General features: G+C 45.6%; 2 protein-coding genes across 5 annotated transcripts; both read right to left on the reverse strand.

The window, feature by feature from the left end:
* Nucleotides 1-1,258: 1,258 nt before the first annotated feature.
* nsd1a (nuclear receptor binding SET domain protein 1a) lies at nt 1,259-22,078 on the reverse strand. 4 transcript variants are annotated; one of them, XM_035522672.2, is made up of 24 exons: nt 21,854-22,078; nt 19,035-19,936; nt 17,361-17,502; nt 16,010-16,182; nt 13,906-15,787; nt 13,220-13,332; nt 12,824-13,058; nt 12,640-12,731; nt 12,493-12,546; nt 12,346-12,394; nt 12,037-12,227; nt 10,844-10,975; nt 10,471-10,594; nt 10,078-10,278; nt 9,497-9,676; nt 9,198-9,354; nt 8,900-9,105; nt 8,512-8,624; nt 8,074-8,343; nt 7,616-7,732; nt 6,992-7,133; nt 6,799-6,905; nt 5,834-6,035; nt 1,259-5,185 (listed from the first exon to the last, which is right to left on the reverse strand). In XM_035522672.2, the coding sequence occupies exons 2-24, from the start codon at nt 19,917-19,919 to the stop codon at nt 4,548-4,550; spliced, it is 6,405 nt and encodes a 2,134-aa protein (XP_035378565.2). In that variant the 5' UTR covers nt 19,920-19,936; nt 21,854-22,078; the 3' UTR covers nt 1,259-4,547. The 4 variants fall into 4 exon arrangements, with proteins under 4 accessions (XP_035378565.2, XP_035378563.2, XP_081568944.1 ...); XM_035522670.2 differs by lacking the exon at nt 21,854-22,078 and adding an exon at nt 20,602-21,143; XM_081712818.1 differs by lacking the exon at nt 21,854-22,078 and adding an exon at nt 20,075-20,218.
* Nucleotides 22,079-22,450: 372 nt separating this feature from the next.
* si:ch1073-44g3.1 (UPF0461 protein C5orf24 homolog) lies at nt 22,451-24,800 on the reverse strand. Its single transcript, XM_027023891.3, has 2 exons — nt 24,526-24,800; nt 22,451-23,923 (listed from the first exon to the last, which is right to left on the reverse strand). The coding sequence occupies exon 2, from the start codon at nt 23,918-23,920 to the stop codon at nt 23,318-23,320; it is 603 nt and encodes a 200-aa protein (XP_026879692.1). The 5' UTR covers nt 23,921-23,923; nt 24,526-24,800; the 3' UTR covers nt 22,451-23,317.
* Between the last annotated feature and the right edge of the window lie 783 nt (nt 24,801-25,583).

The following is a 25,583-nucleotide window of genomic DNA, read 5'->3' on the forward strand; positions in this document are numbered from 1 at the left end:
CAAATGCCGTACCTGGTAGTTTTAGCCCTTGCTTGGTGAGTAAAATGGGTGAGAAAGAACCTTAATCAAGAAGTTGATTGGAGAGGGGAAAACATAAAGAAGTGCAGAAAATAATTGGCTGCTCAGCTAATATGATCTCAAGTGCTTTAAAATGGCCAACAAAACCTGAAACACATGGTAGGAAAAGAAATACTATCATCCACGTAGATTACAGAATAACAAATATGGCAAAGAAGCATCCAATGATCAGCTCCAGGGAAATCAAAGAAGATCTTCGTTACCTGTGAGTACTGCAACAACTAGAAGACGCCTATGTGAAGCCAAACTATTTGCAAGAAACCCTCGTAAAGTACCATTGCTGAAAAAAAAGACGTGTTGAAAAGGTTACAGCTTGCCAAAGAACACAGTGACTGGCCTAAAGAGAAGTGGTGCGACATTCTATGGACAGATGAGAGCAAGATTGTTCTTATTGGGTCTAAAGGCCACAGACAGTTTGTGAGATGACCCATAAACACTGAATTCAAGCCACAGTACACTGTGAAGACTGTAAAACATGGAGGTGCAAGCATCAAGGTTTGGGGATGTTTCTCATACTTTGGAGTCAGACCCATTTATCACATACCATGGACCAGTTTGAATATATCAAAAATACTGGAAGAGGTCATGTTGCCTCATGCTAAAGAAGAAATGCCCTTGAAATGGGTGTTTCCACAGGACAATGACCCCAAACACACCAGCAAGCGGGCAACGTTGATGTTATGAAGTGGCCAGCCCAATCCTCAGATCTCAATCCGATTGAGAATTTGTGGAGTGACATCAAAAATGCTGTTTTTGATGTAAAACCCAAGAATGCAGAAGAACTGTGGAATGTAGTCCAGTCAGCTTGGGCTGGAATATGTTTGCAGGTGTCAGATGTTAGTTCCACACCACACAGATGTAAAGCCGTTATCAGAAATAAAGGTTATACATAAATATTAGTTCAGTGATCAAAAGATAAGCTAAATCTGTAAACAACTTTGTTTATACTGTAAATATTTGAGTTTGAAAATGAACACACTGCTATTTTTTTTAACAATCCATTATTCTCTTTTTTCTTCATTTTCAGTTTAAAAATGGATATTTTGTTCGTGTTTTCATTTGGAATTGAATGTGCAGTGCCCCCAGTGCCTTTGTGTATATGGAAATAAATGCTAGTATGAGGATTGAGCTTTCTCAGTTGTTTTAAACACACTGCTATTATTTTGCACATAACTGTGTGTGTGTGTGTATATATATAATTTTATTTTACTTATTTATTTTTTTTTAAATATTACACACAAGACTAAGTTGCTCAGAAAGCCAGTGGGCTACATATCACTCGAAATGGCGTTAAACACTTAGCGACAGATGTCAAAAGCAGAGAATATCTTAAAAAAAACCCAAAAAACCAATGTCATCTGACATGCATGCCAAACATACACAGCATAACGGACATCATATACTGTATCATTCAAATCACATTTCAATAACTCCAGAGCTTAACTCAGTTTTCTATGAACAACTAGTCAAATGGAATGAAAGCAAACTTGGCTAATATGAAGCTATTGCTTTTTGTGGGTGGCAAATCAGAAGCTCAAGCAGGTTTGATGTCACAGCAACATCTGTGTCTACTGTAAAACTTTACTTATAATATTTTAATATACACATAGGAGTACAGTACGGTTTGTGAGTCTTCTAACATGGCAGCAAACATTTTTGCCCAGATTACCGCTTCTTGTGTCTTTTTCTTCACGGCACACAGGGCCCCAGAGGAGGCTGGGATTCAGCCACTACGAGATTACACAAACACACACACCAAAAGAGTAAAAAAAAAAGAAAGAAATACACCAGTGGGGGATAAAAGTTTCTACAAGGTCCATAAATATAGACAGACTAAAGAAAGACGAAATGTTCTAATTTTTTTTGGGAGGGATACACAGGATTCATGGAAAGCAAGTATCTAACAAAGATGGTCGCAGCAGAGTCAAAATGTTATAACAAAAAACAAGGAAAAAGTGGTAGTAAGACGTTTCACATTCCATCAAATGGGTATCGTTACTAAAATAGAATGATTGTAAGGCCAAAATGCACTCAGTCAATTTTTTTTCAATAATGTGTAAAAATTACTGATGCTTCTCCTTCATCTGAAACAGCAGTCTCTTTTTTTACTGGGGAAAAGTACACTTCATTATATGAGAGATTCTAACAGATACTCAAATATGACAAACCTTGCACATTGTTTTTCATGGAATGGGGCATTATCATCATAGCATGTTGAAGTGAAAAGTAAAGGCATATCAAATATGCACTAAAAGTTCTTTATTTTAAAAAGGGATGGTCAACACAACTCAGAATGTCCACGAGGGCTTAAATTGAGCTTATTTGAGGAAACCTTTAAAAAACATGTGAAGGTTCTTATTCAGCAGATATGCCTCAAAGCTGGGTTCATGAGTTATCAAGTTGTATGAGAATGCCAGCTTAAAAGAATGCTTCATTCACAATACTGCTAACACTGATATTCATGAACATAACCCTGCTCAACTGAGTAATGTCAACCATGCTAACTGGCTCCTATAAAGTGTCATTCACTGTTAGCCTGCTAGCTGTCTTTGGGCCATCAGTGAACTATATTACAGACTAAGTGATGGAACAGACATAGAACAACTCACTCCTCTGTCCCACCCACACTGTGAAAGACGTTTTATTATGAAAGAATACTTTGTAAATCGAACATCTGAAAATTACTGTCAGACCCAGATATGAAGCATGACTCCTGATTAGCTAAGAGTAGAGGCAGTGGAAGCCCCAGTCTGCTGAGAACATTCTAACCATCTGAACCTTTTTTTTTTTCGAGGCACGTATTGACCAATCAGCATGAAAGACACTCCAAATAACCAGAAAAAGTCAGAGAGTCTTGTTTTGCAGGTAACTACTGTATGGCCATGCTTTAGGGTGTTCTCATTGGTTTCAGTGTGGGACCCCTGATTGGTTAAGTCACCATCTTTTAAAAGTTATATCAACTGACTTAAATGGCATGATTAAAAAAAAAAAAAAAAAAAAAAATTGTAATAAAAATAATAGCACAGCGTGGCTGCTGGCCAGAACAACACTCATCTCCAAAACTGGCTAAACTACCCCCCTCCAGCTGAATTCATGAACTCTGGGTGACTCAGTGAGCAAACATAAGCATCCCTTAACAGAAAGGTAATGTAGACTAAGGTGTACTTCAGAGAGAAGACATTACTCACACAAAGTGCCTCGCCGGCATGAAACCCGATAACGGCTGGAAGGCAATGAGCACTCGTAAATCGAAGGTTTCTTATCAGCCTCTCACTGAGCTTTCAAACTGGCTTTGAAACTGGTTTTACCCTGGCAGCTCTGCCATATCTGCTCTGCCAATTCTCCGTTCAGACCAGTCAGGGCTCTCTGAAAGACTGCCGCCAGAGCTTCCGTTGACACCGAGCGTAAGGATCAGTGTCTGAGTAACAACAGCTGATCCAGCCACATACAGCTCCTTTCAGCATCTTTAAGCAGCGCCCATGTGTCTCAACATCAAGTGTCAGCTCAAGAGGTTCAGGACGCCTGTCACACCCAGGACACCTTCACCGCGTGCTCAGGAAATGTCAGCCCAGTGAAATCAATGGACATTTGTGGCTAGTTAGCATGGTGCCTAAAGCAAACCTTTTCAACATCGCCCATTCATAACTTGCATAGCTTTTAGGACTTTTCATTAGTACTCCACGGCTTTTTATTAAATTTATTGTTATTTAATTTTTTAAATGGGACAAATGGAGCCAGCCTCCAGTTTGGATGAAAGGATGATTGATATCCAAAAGTGCATCACAGATACTGTAAAAGAATCATTACTTAAGTATCGCAGCCCTCTGTGTGACCATGTGACTTTCTGGATTTCACTCTTCGTCATGTTTTTGTTTTTCCCAGAAAGAAAAATGTAAACAGTCAGTGGAAGAAAAAACAAACAAACAAACAAAACAAAACAAAAAAAACCTAAACAAAAACACAAAAGAGCACCAGACAGTAACTTTACACCCACTACTGGACTTCTGATCACAGGGTCAAAAGGCCACAGCACCACTTTCAGTCCCCCTCTACAGAGCTGTTAAAGAGGACATGGGTAGAGAAGGCAAGATGATCCCCATAATAAACCTCAGCATGCTGCATATGGCCATCGGATTTCAACAGTTGCTTCGCATTCAGTGAAGCACTAACTAGACAATTTCCAGTGCCTGTATTCTCCAAGCACCTCTGAGCACAGGTGCTGATCCCAGATCAGTTTTACTGTTGTCATTGTAGGCCATCGCTGCGATGTGCTTAAAAGCATGACTGACCCAGAAACAGCACTCTTGGAGCGAGATTCTTTTTGAATGAGGCCTCGGTCCTGTTCCTGGCCCTCTCGCTGTTCTCTAGCGCCTCCTGCTGGTCACCGGGAGCTGTGGAGGCGGGCTAGTGCGAGAGTGAGAGACGGATATGTGGGATATCCAACAGAATGGATAAGCGCCAGTGTCCGTCTACGACGCCTCCCCCATGTCCACCTCCCCTAGACCCTCAGCGTCGAAGTCATCGTCCACGCATTCGTCAGCCCACTCGTCCTCGAACTCGTCGCCCTCCTCGTCATCATCATCAAACCCCACATCTCCAAAATCCATGTCTCCCTCCTCATCTTCATCCCCTACTACCTCCAGCTCCTCGTCCTCGTCCCCGATCACGCCCTCCAGCACCTCTCCCTCTTCCTCACCCACGTCTTCCTCTTTCACCTCCCTAGGAGGAGAAGAGGCGGGGAGCACTGCTCCGTCCACCACCACCTCGTCCTCAAACCTCGGCTGGCTGCCGAACACGGGCCGGCTCGGGGCTGGAATGTAGAGCTGGGTCGGCTGGGGCAGCCTGAGTGTGGAGAGTCCTCGTCCACCCATGTTGGGCGGCGGATGTAGGATGGTTGTGCCCGGCACATATTCCCGGATCTCGCCCGGTTCCAAGGGGTCAGCCCCACATGGGTCGTGTTCGCTACAGGACAGTTTCCCGTCCAGCTTGGAGATGAAGAGCATGCCGTCGCGGTGCTGACTGCAGTAGGAGCTGGGGCACATTTCGCAGAAGGAGGCCGCCTCCTGACCACACTCGTTACACTGATGCCACGGGCACTCCCAGCGACCTGACCAAAACACACACACACACACACACACACGCGCGCGTGCACACGCACACACACACACGCACACACACTTAGAACTAACTTCTCAGGCACAAATCATAACTCATTTCAGCCATCTGTTTGAGTACACTTCTGAACGCTCTTTATGTGCAGGGAAAAAAAAACTGCTCATTATTGTTTTACACAGCCAAAATGTTCCCATCACCAGTAATTTAAAAGATTCCTTTACTTCATTTAGTCATCTGCCCACTGCCTGTGTGTTCTGGGAACAGAAACATGTCCTCAGCATACTCTCTACTCAGCAACAGTCCCGCTGAGCCCAGCATACTGGTGCGGGGACATTAGTGTGTGTGTGTACTAGTACGGGGTGTCAACACGTGTACGCGTGTGTATTGGTACGAGGACGTCAGCTTGTGTGCATGTACTGGTACGGGGGTGTGAGCGTGTGTGCGTGTACCAGTACGGGGGTGTCAGCGTGTGTGCATGTACTGGTACAGGGGCGTCAGTGTATGTGCGTGTACCGGTACGGGGACGTCAGCATGTGTGTGAACTGGTACATCGATATCCGTCCCACTGAGCCTGACGCTCTTCACTGAAAGCAGCACAGTTAACGTGGCCGCAGGCTAAGAGAGGGAGCGATCCCCTCACCGGCAGGTCTCTTGGCCAGGTTTAGACAGTCTGCGTGATAGACTTTGGGACAGCCAGGCTTCTTGCACGAGATGATCTGGCCCGAGTCGCCACAGAAGAAGCACTCGTCCTCGCGCTCCTTCACCACCTCCAGCTGGCTCTTCCGCTTCACAGCCGCCTTCTTCTTCAATTTACGCGCCTTATCATCCGCCGAAGGCTGGTTCTGCCGCACACGCGTGCCCAACGTACACGCACGCACACACACACACACACACACACACACACACACACACACAGACAGCCACTCGTTCCTGAGCATGGCAGGACTTAAACGTCAGTGCATAAACCAAACTTTCATACAAATCACTGAATGAAACACCAGTCAAACTCTCTAACAGTCGGCTGCCGAGGAGAAACTGAAGAAGAGCACACCATCCACCAACCAGCACCCAAACTTCAATATTCAGTATTCACTAATATTCACTACTGTAGTGAGCCACAGGAGGGGTGTATGTGTGTGCGCCAGAGACAGCGAGTTGAGTTTGAGTCACTGACTCAAGTCGCACCTCTGAAGTACTGCGAAAGACTCGTGACTCGACTCAGACTCTTGCTTAACTGGCTCATAACTCGACGTGCTGCGTTGTCCCACTGCCACAGATTTCTTAGCTAATGTCAGTTTGCAGAACAGTGTAAACTTTAAATCAGGCTTCAGCCACCAGTGTCCGTCTTTGTGATTGAGAATGCACATTAGCAACCTCATAAATAAATTAGACTGTAAACAATGAGACAAAACATAAATATTCTAAGGGGAACCTGAGACTCGACTCAAGACTCTTATTCGGGGACTCAAGACTTGAGGCTTGACTCGATGTGACTCGTGAACGTTTTTGGTGTGCGCATGCTTGTGTGATGGGTGCCATCAGTGAGTGCTGTCCACCCCTGATCTATACTCAGTAATCTATAATCAATAATGCTGCCTGCTATACCTTAGGCCGGACCCCCAGGAAGCCGCTGCAGTTCGGAGCGCCACATTTGCACACGGTCTTCCCGTTGCCAAGACACTCCAGGTTGTAGTTGAAGGTGAGCTCCACACCTGCAAGGAAGGTGGCGAGTCACACCAGGAGACAGGAAACGTGTAGGTGACACTGCTGAAATGTCCTGAAACCGGGTCCCGCTCACCTGCAGGGATGTCCTCCAGGGCGAAGAGGCCCACTCGTGTGTCCCCGTTCACTGTCCACTTCTGTGTCTCGCAGTTGGGCTGGCAGCAGTGGTTCATGAAGCGAGCCTGGTTACCCTTCGGTCCTGCGTCGATGATGCGGTCCTGCCAGAACACGGTTCGGGATGAGAGAGTCCACACGTGTGAGACAGGACAATACACACAGGAAAAAGAAATGTGTCGCAGGAGAAAAAGAGTAATTGAGAGGGAGTAATGTGTGCTTTAGATGTTACTGGCAATCGCTGTAGCTCTTGGACTTTGGACAAAAGTTTTTGGACACTGAAAGTTTGTATTGTGCCACCTCTGTATTCCAGCACACTGGTTTGAATGAAGATTATAAATGGATGAAGCATATAGGAGTCACACCCCTATAATCTAGGTAGTTCCCCCCCACCCAACTTCAGGGAGCAATAAAGTAATATGTTTATCTGGCTGCTATGAAAGACAACCACATCAGGTGAGGGGGAGTGGGAGAGAGAGACAGAGAGTCTTGGTGAACAGACCTCAGATAGGATGATGAAGGAGCATGAGAACAGGCGTGTGTGTGTGTTCGTGTGTGTGCATGTGTGTGTGTTGTAGAGCCTTGCCTTGTCTAGCGTGAGCATATAGAAGTTGGAGATGTCGTTCTCCTGTGCATGTTTGATCCGTGTGCGACACTCCTCCTCGTCAATCACCTCCCCCACATACTCGCTCACAAAGGCGCCCTGAAGGGTCAGTAGAGAGTCACTTCAGATTCGATCCTTTTCCTACAGACTTGAGAGCTAGTGTCTTTAAACTACAATTAATGACACTAATGCTTCTCAAGTGTAATAATTAATGAGGCAGTCCCGTTCTCAAATCTCATTGGTTAAGATCACCTTCACTACTAGGAACAACACGACATACACCCTTCTATTACAACACTGACCACTGCAGTAGGATATTTTGGGTACATTTACCTGTTATCATTTAAACTTCAAACCCAGCACAGTGGAAAGCTACAAGGATGTATTTATTTCTGTATTTTTTTAAGAAGACCACCCAGCAGGCCGACACCATCACGCACCTTCTTGATGTGGGAGACACTGCGGAGCCCCCACCCGCGGGACAGCGTGCGGAAGATCTCCACAGGGCTGTACTGGCGCTTGGAGAAGCTCTGGTTCTGGCAGCGCACGCCTGCCGCGCACACCTGCGGATGGCACTCATACATCAGCATGCGGTTGATGCACTCCGAGTCCATGCCACACGGGCTCTCATCCGTCGACTTGCAGTTGCAGCGCGGGATCTCCGACAGGTCCGCCGTCACAATCTGCACCTTCCCCACCGGACGGTTCACCTGGAGCACACCGATCAGGTAACGCAGTTGGAGCACGATTAAAATATGAGTAGGTGTATGTATAGGCCTGTGGGACATACCGGTACAGAGGCGTGAGATGCACCTTTATCTATCTGTACAGGCCTGTGGGATGTACCATTTAAGGCCTATACAGGGTGAGGGACGTACCTTTATGTGTCGATATGGCGGTGGTTTCTTATCATTTTTTCTGTCCTCCTGAAGCTGCCTCATCTCTTTCTCTGCCTGCAGCTCCCGAAACCGCTCAGCTGCCTCATTTAATGCTACACAAAGCCACACACACACACACACACACACACACACACAGACAGATATGGCTCTTTAATTTAATCAACACCTTCCAACACACACACACACAAACAGTACCCATCATGTTCAGTACTTTGCCTACTCAGTGAAAACCATTTCAAAGGGGGCTTGCTAATCAGCCAATGAGCTGTGTGAACGAGAAAAATACGGGACCGTGCGGATCCAGTGACCCTACAGAGCCCTCAGCCACCCCTCCCTCCCGGAACGCTGGCCGATTTCAGCTGCGCACCTTTCTTGTAGACGGCGTCTGCTCCCTTCCCCATTTTCTCTTTGTTGCTGGCGTCGCCCTCCATGTAAGGAAAGCACCGTGCCTGGTACGTCCACACGTAGTCTTTGGAGCCGAAGAAGTGCACTGGGAATTCGCCCACCTCATGCCGCATGCGCGAGATGTTCTCTGGGACGTTCTTGGGCATGCTCACCTCTGCTGGCCACCACCTGCAAACGCGGAGTTACGTGGTCTGTCAAACCCAGGAAGGCCGTGTCCATCTCGGGAAGCAAGGCGGAGCGGGCCCGGCAGACGCCCTCACCTGTAGCGGCCCACCTTCACCCACAGGATGTCTTTGTAGTGGGGCTTCTTGCCTGCTCGGCAGTCGTTGCAGTACCAGCTCCCCTTGGGCATGTCCATGTTCAGGCACTCGCGATGGAAAGCTGCAGGGCAGGACTCACAGCACAGGAGGCTGCCCCCTACAGCACATGACAAATATTACACCCCACACCCAACCATCCACCCACCCACACACACACACACACACACACACACACACGAGATTTAATCCTTATATCTGATGCAGTTATGACGAAGCCCGTTTGTCGCAGGAGGAGAGACCTTCGGAGCAGACAAAGCACCAGCTGACGTTGATGTGCTCGTGGTTCTTGCAGCCCTTGCGGGGGGTGAAGTGGTTGGGGCACAGGAAGCTGTTGTTTGCCAGGGGGACGCTGCCCGCAGCCATACAGTAGTCATTAGCATGGTAGGCCACAGGACAGCGCACGCAGCGGGTCAGACGGCCTGCAGCGTGCACACACAAATACAACCAGAGTCAAGAAGTAAGAAAAAAAAAGATCCCGTAGAGAATAGAAAAAGGAAAAAGCCTTTTTAGAACACATCCCAACTGGGATCTGCAGGTCCATAACAGTCATTAGAACCAAAATAAACCACTGAATAAATAAATGAACAGAGACGTTCTTGTTTTCCGATCAGTCTTAACGGACCTATCTGTATTCATGTTCAATGAATCCTCTTCACTTTCTCTCACATTTTATTTTTAAATGCCTCTTTCTTTGAAAACTGCTCAACACCACCCAGTCACTGGAAATTAGGCTATCCCTGGTGAGTGGTTGTGTCACTTCAGCCTTTTAAAAAAGTGGCCCAGGCTATTCGCACTAGCGTGGTGATCTCTTGGGCCTCACCCTTGGAGCTGCAAGGGTTGAGCGGGTTGGTGATGTAGCAGGCCAGGCAGACGTGGAGCGCGCAGCGGAACCCGCGGCTCTGCTGGACTGTGGGGGCGTGCCTCACAATGCACTCCATGTGGTAGAACTTGCCGCACACGGGGATCATACACCGCCGGACATCCGCGCCGGGCTTCTTGCAGACGAAACACGTGTGCACACCTTGGAGAAGAACATGGGCAAAACGCATGGCACGCAGCTCAACACTCCAAATTTCCTTGCCCTGTACTAGTATTGCGTGCAGTGACGAATGTGTACAGTTATCTGTCTATCTAAATGCAGTCACCTAGGAATGGCGAGTACTCCAAAAGTGCTCAGCTGGCGTGCACTGCTGAAGGCGAAGTGGGAACTCACCTGTAGTGCACTCCTGGCAGATGAAGCGTCCCTTGGGAGTCTCGCTGAGGCCAATACAATCAAGGTGAAAGGCTCCACAGCATTGTCCCTCACACAGGAGCAGCTCACCCGTCTTCTCACACACCTGGAAAGCACACACACAATGTTGAACTTCAAAAGTCCATGAAGTACCATCTTGCGCCCACCCAAATTATTTCAGCAAAGGGTCTGACCATCAAGGCCTTTTGTGGCTGGGTCGCACGTAGCAAAGTAGTATAAGGTCTAAACTAAACTTACATTTCTCTCATTCTATTAGACGTCCTTATCCAGAGGAACTTACGTGCAAGTATCATAATGATAGGATGCCACATGCGCTGATCCAAGGATCAGTTACCTGACAAACGTTCTCTTTCAGGGAAGCAGCACCACCTTTCTCCCCCACCTTCTTGTTGCTAGACAACCCAGCATCAGTGCTTAGCGAGTCTCTCGCAGAGAGAACACCCTCGTTCAGTGCTGCGCCAAACACCTGCAAAGGTGAAAGAGGCATCAGACAGATATCAGACCTCGGACAGATATTAGACTGATATCACACCATGCAGACTCCTAGAACCACATTTTGTTTGTCTGTGTCCATTGCTCTCTTAGCATTTTAAAGCTCTGTCAAAACCTTTAAAACACCTCGTGGAATATAGGCTGCTTAATGTGGTGGTTCTTGCTGACCTAGCAGTATTTTCACTTACTGAATGGGTCTTTTTGTTGAAACACACGTGTGCAAAGAGTCGTGCAACATACTTCAATCTAGCAAATTTTAAGTAGCAATCCATGGGCAATACCAGGGACGTTTTTGATGATATGCATGGTTTGTTTGCAAATTAGCTCATTTTAGATCTCTGTAATGGCACAACATAGCTAGCCTTTTAGTTACATTAAACTACATAAGTTACTACACTCATTAATTACATTAACATAGCTAGCCTTTTAGTTACATTAAACTACATAAGTTACTACACTCATTAATTACATTAACATAGCTAGCCTTTTAGTTACATTAAACTACATAAGTTACTACACTCATTAATTACATTAACATAGCTAGCCTTTTAGTTACATTAAACTACATTAGTTACTATTCATTAATTACGCTAACATTAACTAGACTTTTAGTTACATTAAACTACATTAGTTACTACACTCATTAATTATGCTAACATTAACTAGACTTTTAGTTACATTAAACTACATTAGTTACTACACTCATTAATTACGCTAACATTAGCAAGACTTTTAGTTAAACTACATTAGTTACTTATGATGATTACAACTTTGTACTCCATTCTGTAATTCTGGTGTTATTTGCTTTACCCTACTTTTCTCTGCACCATAATTTCAAATAATAAAAGACACACAAAAAAACAAAACACCATAATTATGATACATTAAATTAAATGACACCATATTTATATGGTACTACAATTTAAATGACACCATATTTATATGGTACTTTAACTTAAATTTGTGGTCTATATTTTCTGCCTAAAGGTCCCCGAGTTTCTGACCTCTGTGCCTAAAAGTTCTGGGTTTTCTAACCTCTGTGACCAGAGTTCCTGGAGTACTGATCTCTGTGCCTAGAGGTCCCGGGGCGTCGGCTGAGTTCTGCTCCTCCATCCTTGGCTCAGAAGGGCTGCAGTGTTCTCCAGTCTGCTGACTGTGAGGCACGCTCGGTGAAACCGGCTCAGCCGAGGAAGGTGTCTGCACATCGCCTGACCTGGGGGCAATTCCTTTAGACAACAAGTGATACGGTGAACCCCTCCAAATTTGGCAGAAGAAACAAGGAAAATCAAAACTACTCAACAAAAGGGAAAAACTATATAAGCAAAAGCAAAAAAGAATACTGACCTGATACAGAAGGTGGGCTGGACAGAGTGGTCCCGGGAACCTCATTTTTCTAAGACAAAATAAGACATGAATGAAAAACAAACCCCAATCGATTCACCACGCAAGCGCTCACAGGCAGCTTTTAACACATAAAAATCAAACCACTACCTTGAAGTCTGAGACACCCGATTCCTCTGGCCAATTACCCTGTTGTTTAGACTCCTTAAACGTACAGAGAAAAAAGGGGTAAATGTTGTGCAAAAAAAACCCAAAAACCTCCCCCTTTTAAAAAAAATAGACTGCACTAGTCTTCACCTTCTTCTTTGGGTTCCTGAGCAGTTCCTCGTCAATGGCACACTCCAGTGCTCTGTGTGTGGGCTTCCGCGGTCTCCTCCTTTCCGACGAGGCTGAAAGATTGGGCAGCAGTTACCAACAGCAGGAGACGACCCGCAAGACCCGCAACGGTGCCATGCGAAGTATGCAAAGCCCCGCCTCTTACCGGCTTTCCTTTCGGGCGATTCCGCTTCGGGTGAGGCAGCTTTACAGGGCGTCAACGGGGGTGGTGGCGAAGGAAGGGCGTGGGCCAGTACAGCTGCAGTAAACTGCTGCTTGGGATGCTGGGGTGGACCGGCCGTCAATAGCTCTGGCAGCGGAGCTACGTCTGAACTTACACAGTCAGCTGGTTTAGGTTCGAAGGGCTGCTGCCCCACATTAGTGTTATTAATCCAGGACCCCTGCAGAGAATCGCGGCACGTCACTGGGGTTATTCTACTGTGTCGACTCTACACAATTAACCAGAATGAAACGTTCTGCTTGCTATTGTTAAGGAGAAACAAGAGGAAGGCTATGCAGTCTAAAATAAGCACCACTTAAGCTCAGCACCAATCTGTCTTACTGCTTTAGAGGACTCTGGGGTCCTCTTCAGTTTTTTCTTTGGAGAAAAGATCTGTTCGTACTCCTCACCCCACTCAATCATCCTTTTACTCGGTTTCCGGAGTCTTTTGCTCTCTGTGGGAAAAAAAGGTACCAACTTCACAAAATAAGAAACCAACATCTAATGTACCTTCATTTTAAAACTTGGGCCTGTAACTGCCCTGCAAAGATATCTCAAGAGAAACATCCCGCAGCACGAAGCTCAAGTAAGGTGGGTCGCTGGGGGCTTTCTGCCCTAGCAAAACTTAACATGTGAACTTCCAGTCTGCTGACTGCTGCTGTTAATGATGTATCATCATAAAATCACAGACTAATTACCAAGATAACCACAGCATTTCATTAGGAGCAGAAAAAACAAACAAACATTCACTTTCAGTACCTTAATGGAGCAGGATATAACATAAATATCGTTTCACATTAAGTCTCTCTCCACTAATCAGATTTTCACCATGATAGCCTTTTTTTAAATCTTGATACTCCCCCCTCCCAAAGAATCTTATCTTAGTTCCTACCCCTGAGAATTCAAGCACATCAATGATGATACAACTGCGATAAGAACTCACTGCCTGTTAGAAGTGCCATGAGCACATACCTCGATCATTTAGTCATACCATAAAGTGGTACCATTTCCCCAACCGTACCACTCACCAGAACCTTCCTTCTTCTCTGCCGCAATCAACTCGGAGCTTTGGAAGCTCTCCTCAAACACTCCGTTCAGTCTGGAGGGTGGTCTGACCCTGTCTTGCACCAGAGGGCCGATCTGGTCACTCTTTGGCTTGGTGCTCTCGACAGCTTCTGCCTCGAACGTCTGCCATCGCTTTTTCGGGGCCACTGTGGAGACCGCGCTCTTGGTGCTGCCCTCTTGCCCGCCTTCGGAGTGGCAGTTCGAGAGCTCCTCTGGTGCTGCCGCTCTCGCCCCGAGCACCTCACGCTCAACCGGCGAGCCCTGCTTCTTCCCGTGCCTGCTGGAGCCGGGGCACTGAGCAGCCAAGCTGTTGGTGCTCTCGTGTTTTTGCGCCTCCTTTGTGCCTCCGGACTTCGCCTTAGGTTTGCCGGGCCTGGAGGCACTTGCAGGCGTTTTGCCCTGTGGACCGTTCTGGAGGGCCGCGACTGGGACGTGGCCCTGGTCTCGAGCTCCATCGGGGGTGGTGGGGTCGTCAGGCGATGTGGGGATGAGCGAGGGCTCCTGCTTGATGAGGGATTCGGGCGGCGCAGGTGGCAGGGTCAGGGGCCTTCCCTCCCTCTCTCGGCTGTCATGCAGGTCTTTCAGCAGCATGAGGAAAGTGCTGAACTTGTAGTCGGACTCGGCACGCAGCGACGCCTCGTCGGAGCCTTGTTCCTCTTTCAACAGAGACTTGAAGGAGAGCTCCTTCACGTCATGCAAAGTGTCTGTGGGTGATGGGGGTGGAGAGTGGGTAGTGGAGGAAGAAGAGGAGGTGTAGGAAGCATCCTCTTCTTTCTTGATTTTGACGGTACTGATGAGTGCTTCCACGGGTTCAACCTTGGGCTCCTTGGCGTTCCAACTAGGCCCGTTCTGAGGCTCTTTATCAGACCAGACTCTGGTAAGCTTCAGCAGGGTAGGACTTGGCGAAGCTCCACTGCATTGCAAGGACGGTGGGCATGTCGGGTCCTCTTCGGGGGCCGTTTTCACCTGCCACCGTGCCCCGCTGCTCTCTGACGCGTCTGTGACAGGGGACAGCAAACTGCTCTCATTGCCAGGAAGCGGGGACAGGGATGAGGGCTCACAAGTGGGGTCAACCGGGCCACCTGCGCCAGCCCCCTCGCACGCGGCCAGCGCCCGGGTCATGAGCCTGCAGCTCATGGGCAGGTAGAATGAGTGCATCTCAAATGAGCCATCTGAAAAACTAGGCGAATCGCCCCCCAGCTGCCTGCAACAGGAAGCCGCGGACGCCTGGCTGTCGACGGCGGAGCGGCTGTTGTCCGATGTGCGTTTCGATGCCGCACTTTTCTCCACCTTACGGCCTTTTTTAGTTTTTTTACCTATGCGTTCAGCCTTCTGATCACCGCCAAGCTCTTTCTCCAGTCCTGCTTCCGGCTGTTCTTCTGAACGTTTGGGACACAGTATCCTGGGGACTGTATCAATGTCCAAATAAGGACAATCCCTGCCATCCGATTCGCTGCCCTTCAAAGGAGCAGCAGGAGTTCTGGAAACATCCGTAACGGGGCTCGACATCAACTTAGAGAACGTCCCATCTTTCACTTTAACTGGACTCTTATTCACGGAACTCTTCTTCTTCTTCTTCTTAGTGAATAACTTCTTTTGGCTCTCCTCCTTGGTTTCCTTCACAGAGCTAGTGGCTGGAAGATCATGTCCGTTGGAGAAGACGGAGCCCAATGAAGCCAGCGGGAGGGTGGCGGAGCAGGTTGGAGTGGTGGACCTCTCCTCCGTAATGAGCATGTGCACATCCGTCACAGAGGCAGGAGGAGGCTGGCAGTTGACAGCCTGGGGCAGGGCAGCCTCAGCCTCTCTTACGCTGGTCGTCCACAAAGGCATCAAGCGCTTTGGAACCTGCGGCAGAAGTACAACACACCACCAGTGATCAGATCAAGCACTGTGCGACATTCTTTTCTGCTGAAAAAAATATTAAGGTCAGAGACTTCGTAATAAAACCCATCGGTTCCTGGACTACTACAAGCGCGGAGATTTACCACAAGACGCACTGACAAATGTTCTTTTAACAAAAAACAAAAGAGAGGAATGAAGGAAGTAAATGCTGAAGGCACACAGTACCGTGTATTTGTAGCCCTTCTCTCTCTGTCTGCCTCGCCGTCTGAGCACCGGGAGCTTGTCAAACTGATGGCCTCCTTCGAAAGGATGCGTGGCTTTCCCAGAAACCCATGCCTGGTCCACGATCTCCCCAAAGGTCCTGACAAAGTACAAGCGGCAGGGCCTGCGACTGGGCTCTGTAACACCACACAAACCCAAAGAACCATCCAACACGGTAAACACCTCACCACACAAACCCAAAGAACAGTCCAACACGGTCAACACCTCACCACACAAACCCAAAGAACCGTCCGGCACGGTCAACACCTCACCACACAAACCCAAAGAACCGTCCGGCACGGTCAACACCTCACCACACAAACCCAAAGAACCGTCTAACACGGTAAACACCTCACCACACAAATCCAAAGAACCGTCCGGCACGGTAAACACCTCACCACACAAACCCAAAGAACCGTCCGGCACGGTAAACACCTCACCACACAAACCCAAAGAACCATCCATCACACCAGGACACAGAGTCTCAACACCACACCACACATCCCAAAGAACCGTCCGGCACAGTCAAGAGCACACCACACAAACCCAAAAGAACTATTGATCATACCAGGACAATGACTTAAACGCACTTGATTTATCAAAAAAAAATAAAAAATCAATGTCATTAAAACAGACATTGAAATTTCAACTCAAAAATGTCTGACACCAAGCCAAAAAAACAAACAAACAAACAAAAAAACACCCCCGCCTGCACATACACATACAGATAATTAAGGGAATTCCAGCAGCAGATGAGATTTATTCAAAATCATTCGTGGTTTTAATGTTTTCATGTATTGTGACGGAATATCGGAGCATAAGATTTTACCAGAAACGATACAAATCACAAGGGCCTTTCTGATGTTTGCTTACAAGGTGGAACAGACAACACTTCTTCAAAACAGTCACGCCACATTTTTAATAAATGCTAAATGTACAAAAATATATCATTGTTTTGCTGTGATTTTACTGTGCACAAATTTCACAAATTCATTTTGAGAGCTATGGCATATGTGGAATGCAACATTTTTATCCAAAATGTTTTACGCAAGACATTAATGGATAGCATATCATAGGCATATTGTAGAAAATTATGGGGCAGTTCGTTAGAAACAGTAACTATACTCATGATATTATTTAGTTAACAGTAACTATACTCATGATGTTTAGTTAACAGTTAACTATACTCATGATATGCTCAAACATCATCTTGTGATGTAACATCTAGCAATGGCATATCGTTACATGACTCAAAAACCCCGGGATGAATACCCACAATTCCATGGGCTATTAAAAGATCAACAGGAGCAGTGACCTTTCATCCTGGTGTGCATCTCAGACAGCGGCTCTATAGACACTCTGCAAGGCCACCATGGTCTACGGTTAAACTTGGCCCACACAACATCGCCCACAGCATACTTCACCCCCGGGAGAGGCTTCTTCTTTGGACTGTTCGACTGAAAAATAAATGGATAAAACACATAAACAGTAAATCTGCATTTCATAAAGTCCACCCAGAATGCACAGAGAAAAACTTCAGTACATTACTTAACATGGTTTTTGCTACTCTGACATTTCCCTGCTGGCCTAACCACTATAGACCAGGGATGACATTAGCTGAAGCCTGTAGTTCTAGACAAATTGTACCATTGTATAAATATTTCCATGAGAAAACAATAAACTCTGTATTGGTTTGCCTCTTTCAAACTAAAGCGACTGGCTCTACCCACTGACCACATGACACTGGCACCAGAAACTTTATTAACGTTACATGATAATAAATTATTCTGTAATAAATCTCTGTTTATTTCTTACTCCATTAGCTGCTCTCCGCAGGGGGAGTGCCCTGTGTACGCGCCACGAGTTAACACCCTTATTTGCAGGTCAGTTTTTGTTTTTTTTTTCCATTGAATTCATGGTAAAGTGTCTTCCTTTTTACACTCTGCAACAGAATGCACCCAGCCACAAATCTCAGAGCACTCCAGGCTTCAAACAGACCTGACGACAGACCGAATCCATTCCAGTCTCTCCTCCAACTTTTCCTGAATGACAGTCATGCAGTACATAGATAAGCAGCTTTGCGCAGTGCCTCTTTAAGTACAAGAGGCAGTGGAATAAGGGCTGAACAAGCTCCATGGGTTAATAATCTGAATTTCAGATAACTGACCAGTGCTAAAAGGTCTAAATGAAAGCATGTCATTTGCCATGATAAAACAACCTGCTAGTTGCAGGAAGGTTCTTCTCGACACCTGACACAACTATGCTGAGTGCACTGTACTCTGGTACAACTAGAGAGCATACAATTTTTTATTGTTGTTGTTGTTCTTCAGCCCCACAATAAAGCAGGCTAATTTCAACTTTTACTGTTCCATTTCACCACAGAGACTACATTATCATTTGGTTTATTTTATATTAAGATCTCATGAGAGACAAAATTAGAAAGCATGAAATGAGCAAGTTTCTGCTTGACAGAGTATGATAGTAGCTTGTAAAATGTAATCAGAGTGCTGTACAGTTTGTAGCAATAACATGCGTTTTTGTTGAAAAGAGAAGTGAATGACTGCCGAAGTACTTTTCTGCTTTAACCCACTGTAACGCTGCCTACTCAAGCTTTTTACTGCAAACTTAATACAGTAAAATCCTCTTCACACCACATGATTTTCACAATTTTATTATGAACTCCTACAGTTTTAAGATTATTCTGGGGCTCCTGTAACACAGCCACTTACTTCGTAGCTGAGTGCCTAAATTATCATCTACTTTGTGTTTTCAGTTATTGTTTGCATCACTTGAATGCCCTGGAATGTATTAATCACAGTAAGTGGAGAGTGCAGTCCTCTCAATATTGCTTTCATGTGTTATAATCATCGTGGTCAGTGTGCTTCCTATAGGCGCCTGGGAGCTCTCCCTACAGCTAAGCTGCACTGTGTTCGAAGAACATTCCCTGGTTCAATAGATGTGTAGAAAAATGGATACATGCAGAGCTTACAGGGCTTGAGTGGGTGTCACAGGGTGAGCTCAGTCTTTGAGGCAGACCGGAGTTGAACATTGCCGCGCAGTTTTCAGTGCTGGGCAGGTCAAACTCACTGTCCGAGTGGTCATCCATGCTGTCAAAATCCTCCAGCATGACGTGGACGGGTAGCGGAGGGGGGCTGGCCGCGGCATGAGTCTGCTGCGGGTCTTTAGGGGCCGGGTCAAAGGGTTCATGTCTGTTGAGGTCTGCTGGGCCGACAGAACTCCTTGCAATCATCGAATCCCTCGACTTAGATGGAGGTTTGAACGACGCCCTGTCTTCGTCCACCTTCTCCTCCTCTTCCTCGTCATCCTCCTCCTCCTTGTCATCTTTACTGTCGCCACTGTCGAACAGACTCGACTCGAAATGTAGGAAGCCATTGGGGATGGGAGAGAAGTGCTCCAGGCTGTCGGAGCTCACGGGGGAAAAACCGTTCTTGTCCAGATCCTGGACATTCCTGTAAGCCCTCTCATCGGTACCATGAGCGTGGGAGCAGGGCGAGCGGACCGGGCCGAACCCGAACTCAGAACCCGCCGCAGGGCTGTGAGAGTGAGCCTTGTCACGCCCATGGAAGTCTCTGTCTTGTAAGCTCTTATCGGGCCTGTTCACCATGGTTGTCAGGTCCTGGAGTCTGCGGAGCGGACTGTAGCTGGAAGAAGCTTCTCTCTGACTGTAGGAAAACTGGGCAGTGTGTTTGTAGCCCGAGTTCGGGAGACGCACAGTGGATGACTGATCCGCTTGTCGTTTCCCCACGTGGTGGAGTCCACAAGAAGTGATGCGGCTGTCGTGCGCCCGGGGGTCCTGCAGGTCAGGACGACACTCCGAGCCATCTCTGGCAGCCACTTTATATGACTGATTCATGTTGTCATGGTTTCATCCTGAACAAAAAAAAAACAAAACAATGAAAATATTATATACATGTATAATGTTTTTAATATAAAAAGATATGTAATCAAATACATTCAAAGTGAGCTAAAGGGCTAAAGGTGAGAGATCCATCCACAGCGACAAACTACCTGCAATACAGGACTGATTCAGTCGACTGGAACTACAGACTAATACGAAGCAAAAATGTTGATCGTTTGAAGTAAAACAGCCTAATCCAGGTGATTTGGCTCATAAGAAATTCTTGTTCTTTAAAGTCTCACACGGTCCGCTCTCGCTGGGTTACAACCATGAACACCATGCTACCGGGTACGGTGCTAGAATACCTCGTTAGGCCGTCATGTCAGAACCCATCAGAGAAGACAAAGATAGCTCCATTCAAAGCTACTATCAATCGCAACGCTAGATCAAACGGACAGAAATACTTAGTATGGTCCTGCCACAGCTTGAAATGACCTTTTGAGAATACACCTGATTGAAATTGACAATAAGGTATGCTGCTGACATCCTGTGTAAGTCTCGAGGAAGCTAAGCGTGGACTAACACCAGTGCAAGGCTAGTACACATGCAAATCTAAGCCACGGCGAAGACATTTAAAAACGGACGACTTGAAACATCAAATAACGCCGATCAAAGAAAAAAGTCGCCGGAATCTTACCATTTACGGCTCGGTCACAACAAAACCTTTCGACATCCTTTCAAATTTGGACACGTAGAGCCACTTTTTTTCAATTTGTGAAAGCGGATCTGGAGAGTCCCAGCAGGAGCGACACTAGGCCCGGGTTTAGCACTCATTCTTCCTACTCTAGTATCGCCTCATCGGCGGCGCTCCTCTCCAAAAAATTATTGTAAAAGATTCATTCATTGACAAAAATTAGCGAATACTCGTCGCCTCCACCAAATCATCTAGACAGTGCAAACGTGCACGAATCCAAAGTGCGCTTTAACGTGAGCGATTTCAGTTCAGATGCATGGTTGTTTCTGCTGCTCCCGAGTGGCCCTGGTCATGTTAACGCAAGCCCGGACTGTGGTGGGGAGAGCGAGCGCTACTCCGCTCCCCAACCCCCCGTTTGCACGCGCCGGGCCACTGCACAAGCCCCACGAATCCCACACAGGTAGCTCGCTGCACGCATTTAGAAAGATACTGACATGGGTTTTAATTCGTCCTGAACTATCACTTACGCATAATACAGGCATACTCTGTATGTTGGATGTGAAGGACGAAGGCAATGCTTTTTAACCCTAACGTCATGTGTTTCCTTGTCCTAACAAAGGCGTAACTTCCTCCATTTTAGACGACTAAAGCTTGCATCGCATGCTCACGGTCACGACTACACACGGTGGGAGCTTGTAACGTGTATAATAACACTATAACTATCACTATTATAAGAACTGATGCGCTATTTGGTTGTCAATGTCGCGCAGTTTTAAAGGTTTTTTGGGCTCCTATAAAACAGGCCAGGCCAAGCATTACTGTCGCCTAACAAGTCCTAGATTATCCAGACCACGATAATGGGAGACAGGGCTGTCGTGTCCCGAGGTAAAACGCAACAACTTGATTTTTGTACTATCTCAGTAAACTGATACAGTCACACGACCAGTTTTCGATGGCTAGATGCGAGGATTTATAACACTAGCCTACATCCTAATAAACTCACTTAGGCCTGTGTAGTGTGTTTTTGCGTTTTAACTACGTTTTGTACGGTCCAACTGAAATGTTTTTAAGGAGACAGAAGGAAAATGTCGCTATTGGCCAAGACCGGTCCAAACCAGACTCAATTCCCGGGGTTGTGGTCTTTGTTCAGACTCAGGCCTTTTCCTTTTTTGCGCGCACTAAAACATCGACATAAAGACAGCAAATCGTCAGACCGTTTCTTAATATCAGCCTAATGGATCTGGAAGTAGCTTACCATAACAGACGTGGAGAGTAAGCCAGTGAGAGTTGAAACACAGTCTAATGGATTCCCCCTGACTCCCAGCTTCAGTTATTAAGGATATTTACCTTGGGACTGTCCGCTGCATAGGGCCGGTCGAGACAGACCCAGCAAGGACGATTCCTGTAGAATTTCTAGAAATAATTCACTTTTCGCAGTGATTTGTACTAACAGGAAGCTCACCAAAAAGCACACCGAGGCACAAGTATTCTTAACTCACACATACTCTGATTAAGTGAACGGTACGAGCAATTTGGTGATCCATTACCGGGTTTTTAATGTAGGTACCATTGGAATGAGATTAGTTTTATTTTTAGCAGATTGCGTGTGTTTGCTCACATAACACTAGCTGGTTGCAAGAGTTATAACAAAACTCAACCAGGCTGTTTGCTCCAACAAGGCATTCCAGATTTCGTTCAATATAAATATTGTATATTGGGGAAGAACTACAGGTTATACTAAGATATCGACTCAGTTACATTTACAAAATAGGTCTTAAAGCATTACATTGATAATTTAAATCTCATCACAAAAAGAGATTCAGATATTCTTCAAAAACCACTCAACACTATGTCAAGAGGGCACCACGTTTTTCATAAATACAAATAAAAGATACGTAATACCAAAGACAATACAAGCATAGCATTTACATACACACATTGGGGGGGAAAAAAAGATAAATATGTCTGTGGTTATTGATTCATTAGCACTTTAAATTCAGAATGAAATCAGGTGTGGCTACAGAATAGCAATGATCCAAGCAGTAACATTATCAAAAGTAACAAAGATTAAAAACAACACGAAGCTTTTTTTTTTCCTTTTTTGATTGACTTGTGTTTAGACTATTGGCCGAAAAGTCTAATATAATGTCGGCTTAGATACTGTGATTTTGTTTCACAAGACTACCATCATGCACATCTGTACAGTAGGTTAACATATGTGTAAAGGAGCAATAAGCAGGGTATTCTGGGATTTCTTTGTCAGTCACACTACTGTGGGTCTCATGTTTCACGACACTGGAACAGGAAGTTTAAAAAAGGCATTTCCCCTCTTTGAGACCCACTATGAGAGTGCACTTCTAATCACTGTGTAACATTCCACACATACTACCATTGAGTAAGTTTTTTTTATTTAATATTTAATTACATTTTAATGGAAATCTACTTATTGTTCCTTTAAAAGTGAGAGTGAATGCTAATGCTCTTTGGATAGATACACAAAATGATCATAATGTAACACTTTCGCATACATAGTAAGTTTTAAGCCTAAGTATCAAAATTCTTGTTGACACCCACCCACCCTCTACCCCCCATATTCAAGTCCTGCCTTGATGCAAATGGCAGTTTGCGATGTCCACTTGCAGCGACCATCAGAGACAATCCAGGACATGTACTCTCACTGTCCTCACCCCGCTCTCACAATAAATAGAAAAGACTGCCCTCACTCGCTGGTGGTTTTCTCTTTGACTGCAGCTTCACACAATGCCCGCTTCTGCATCAGTGAGTACGGGAACGGCGCGCCGTTGCATGCACTATAGTCCAGCTTGTTCAGCTTGGCCAGGGTCTTGATGCTGCCCGGGGGTCGGCCGGGGCTGACCTTGTACCCGGCAGCTTTGGTCGTCCCCAGCGGCCTCCCTGGGCTGGTTTTGAAGCCAGCCGCCCTGGTGGTGCCCGGCGGTCTACCTGTGCTGGTCCGATACCCGGCAGACTTGGTGGTACCCGCAGGTCTCCCTCGTCTTCCCGTCTTGCCTAGTCCTTTCTTCTTCTTGGAGCCCTCTGGGACCTCGGTGCCCCTCATCCGCACAGGCTGGGGGTGAAACTCATTCTGTGAGTCTTGCATCTGGCACGACATGGGTTTGATCATGGCCTGTGGCAGAGGGGGCAAGTTGGGCAGGGGCAGCTGCAGTGGGGGAGGTGGGGCAGATGGGTAAAATTTGCTGGACTGCGAGGTGCATAACTCAAAATGACTGCTTGGATGTTGGCCATCTTCAGGTAGGCCACCCAAGACATAGTCGTTATTGTTACTGGCTACCTGATGCATCATTTTCTGCGTGGATAAAATACAGGTGGAGAGGGAGTCAGCGCGAATGTTTAGCGTAAATGTTAAACAAAGACAGGTGTCAGTGTTAGAAAACTGAGAAAGTTATAATTTAAACATTCTACGGTAACTTAGCGCTTAGTAACATCGGTTCATACGTCAAGTCACTTCAAGACTTTAAAAGTGCTGTATTACACTAACAATTCGTTTGTGTTCTTTTTGGTTGGGTCGAAGCGTAAAGCAAAGAGAAATGCACAGTCTACGCAAAAAGCCTACACAAATACGTAAGGCAGATGGAGGGAGGGGTATAGCATCATGGTAATTGCAAACTATGTCGAAGATTAAGCTTGAGGTAGACCACACTGTATTATAAGTTGAAACAGACACATGCACTTAACGCAAAACGTAAAAAAGACCGACAAAAGATTTCCTACGCAACCGCGTCGATGTGTTCTGTCATTTAATGCTTTTCTTGTCTACCTCCATGCAAATATTTAAGCGATTTATTGTTTCTACATATACTGACAAAACGAACATTAAGAACAAATGGATATGATTTAAAAAACATGTCACTAAAACGCCTATTACAGCGAATAAAAGCGTTACTTTACCTCATTTGTACGCGGATCTTGGGATGCAAAGGGTTAAATATGAAACAGATATATCTTCCATCCTTGAAACTAAGGCATAACTCTATTTACCGCAAAATCTAAACATCTAGGAACGCTTACAGACGTTTCTTAATTTTGGATTGAAAATATTACGGTTTGTTGAATAGGTATTTTTCCTGGAGCGTTGAAGCTTAAATCTGTGAGGCAGCCATTTTCGTTAAAAAAAAATTACAATATTGAAAGACGGCTCAATACGCATGCGCCAGGCGCTGAAAGGAAATTATACTGTTCTTGTGCATTCTTATAAGCCTCTGAAGCCCCCCCTGAAACAAAAGTGCGAAAACAGCCAATGGCTGTCTACTGGTTAGAAAATGTGCTTTCTTTAGATTACTGATTACTAATGGAGAATATGCTGTATGTGTATATATAGCATTTTTGTAAGTCGTTCTGGATAAGGGCGTCTGCTAAATTCCGTAAATGTAAATATACCTGAAATTAAATTTTAAATATGCTGTTAAAGATTTGATGAGAAGTTGTATTTTATTTAATTTACCATGTTCATTTAACTTTCCAAATATTTCTTACATTATGCAGCTACGGCAGAGTTATCATATTTAACACTGAAAATAACTTATCTAGCACATGCCCTATATGGCTTGACTAAAGATGCCAAATGTGTAATATGTAAGTGTTCATGAAAAGAGGTGAAGGGTAGTCCAGATCTGTACCAGAATACATGAAATAATCCCAGAAAGCACTGTATTATACAACAGATATGACCATCAGATTTCAACCTCTGTATATAGACTGTGCATTATAGTCCAGTTTCCTATGGATCAGAATGTTCTCTCATGGACACTTGGTCACATACGTGCATCTCAAGATCAAAATTATTTTGACAAATATAAAGCATTAAGGCTTTAATCTGTGGGATGGCCATTTTAATAAACAAACAAACCACAAAATAAACAAATAACACTAAAGAACAATGGCAAACACTAATGGACAATGGCTTGCCAGAGGAAATCAAAAGTTGTGCTTGTCTTAAGACTTTAGTG

This window comes from Electrophorus electricus, chromosome 4 (genome assembly GCF_041902795.1).
Source record: "Electrophorus electricus isolate QZ-2024a chromosome 4, ASM4190279v1, whole genome shotgun sequence".
Classification (NCBI taxonomy): Eukaryota; Metazoa; Chordata; class Actinopteri; order Gymnotiformes; family Gymnotidae; genus Electrophorus; species Electrophorus electricus.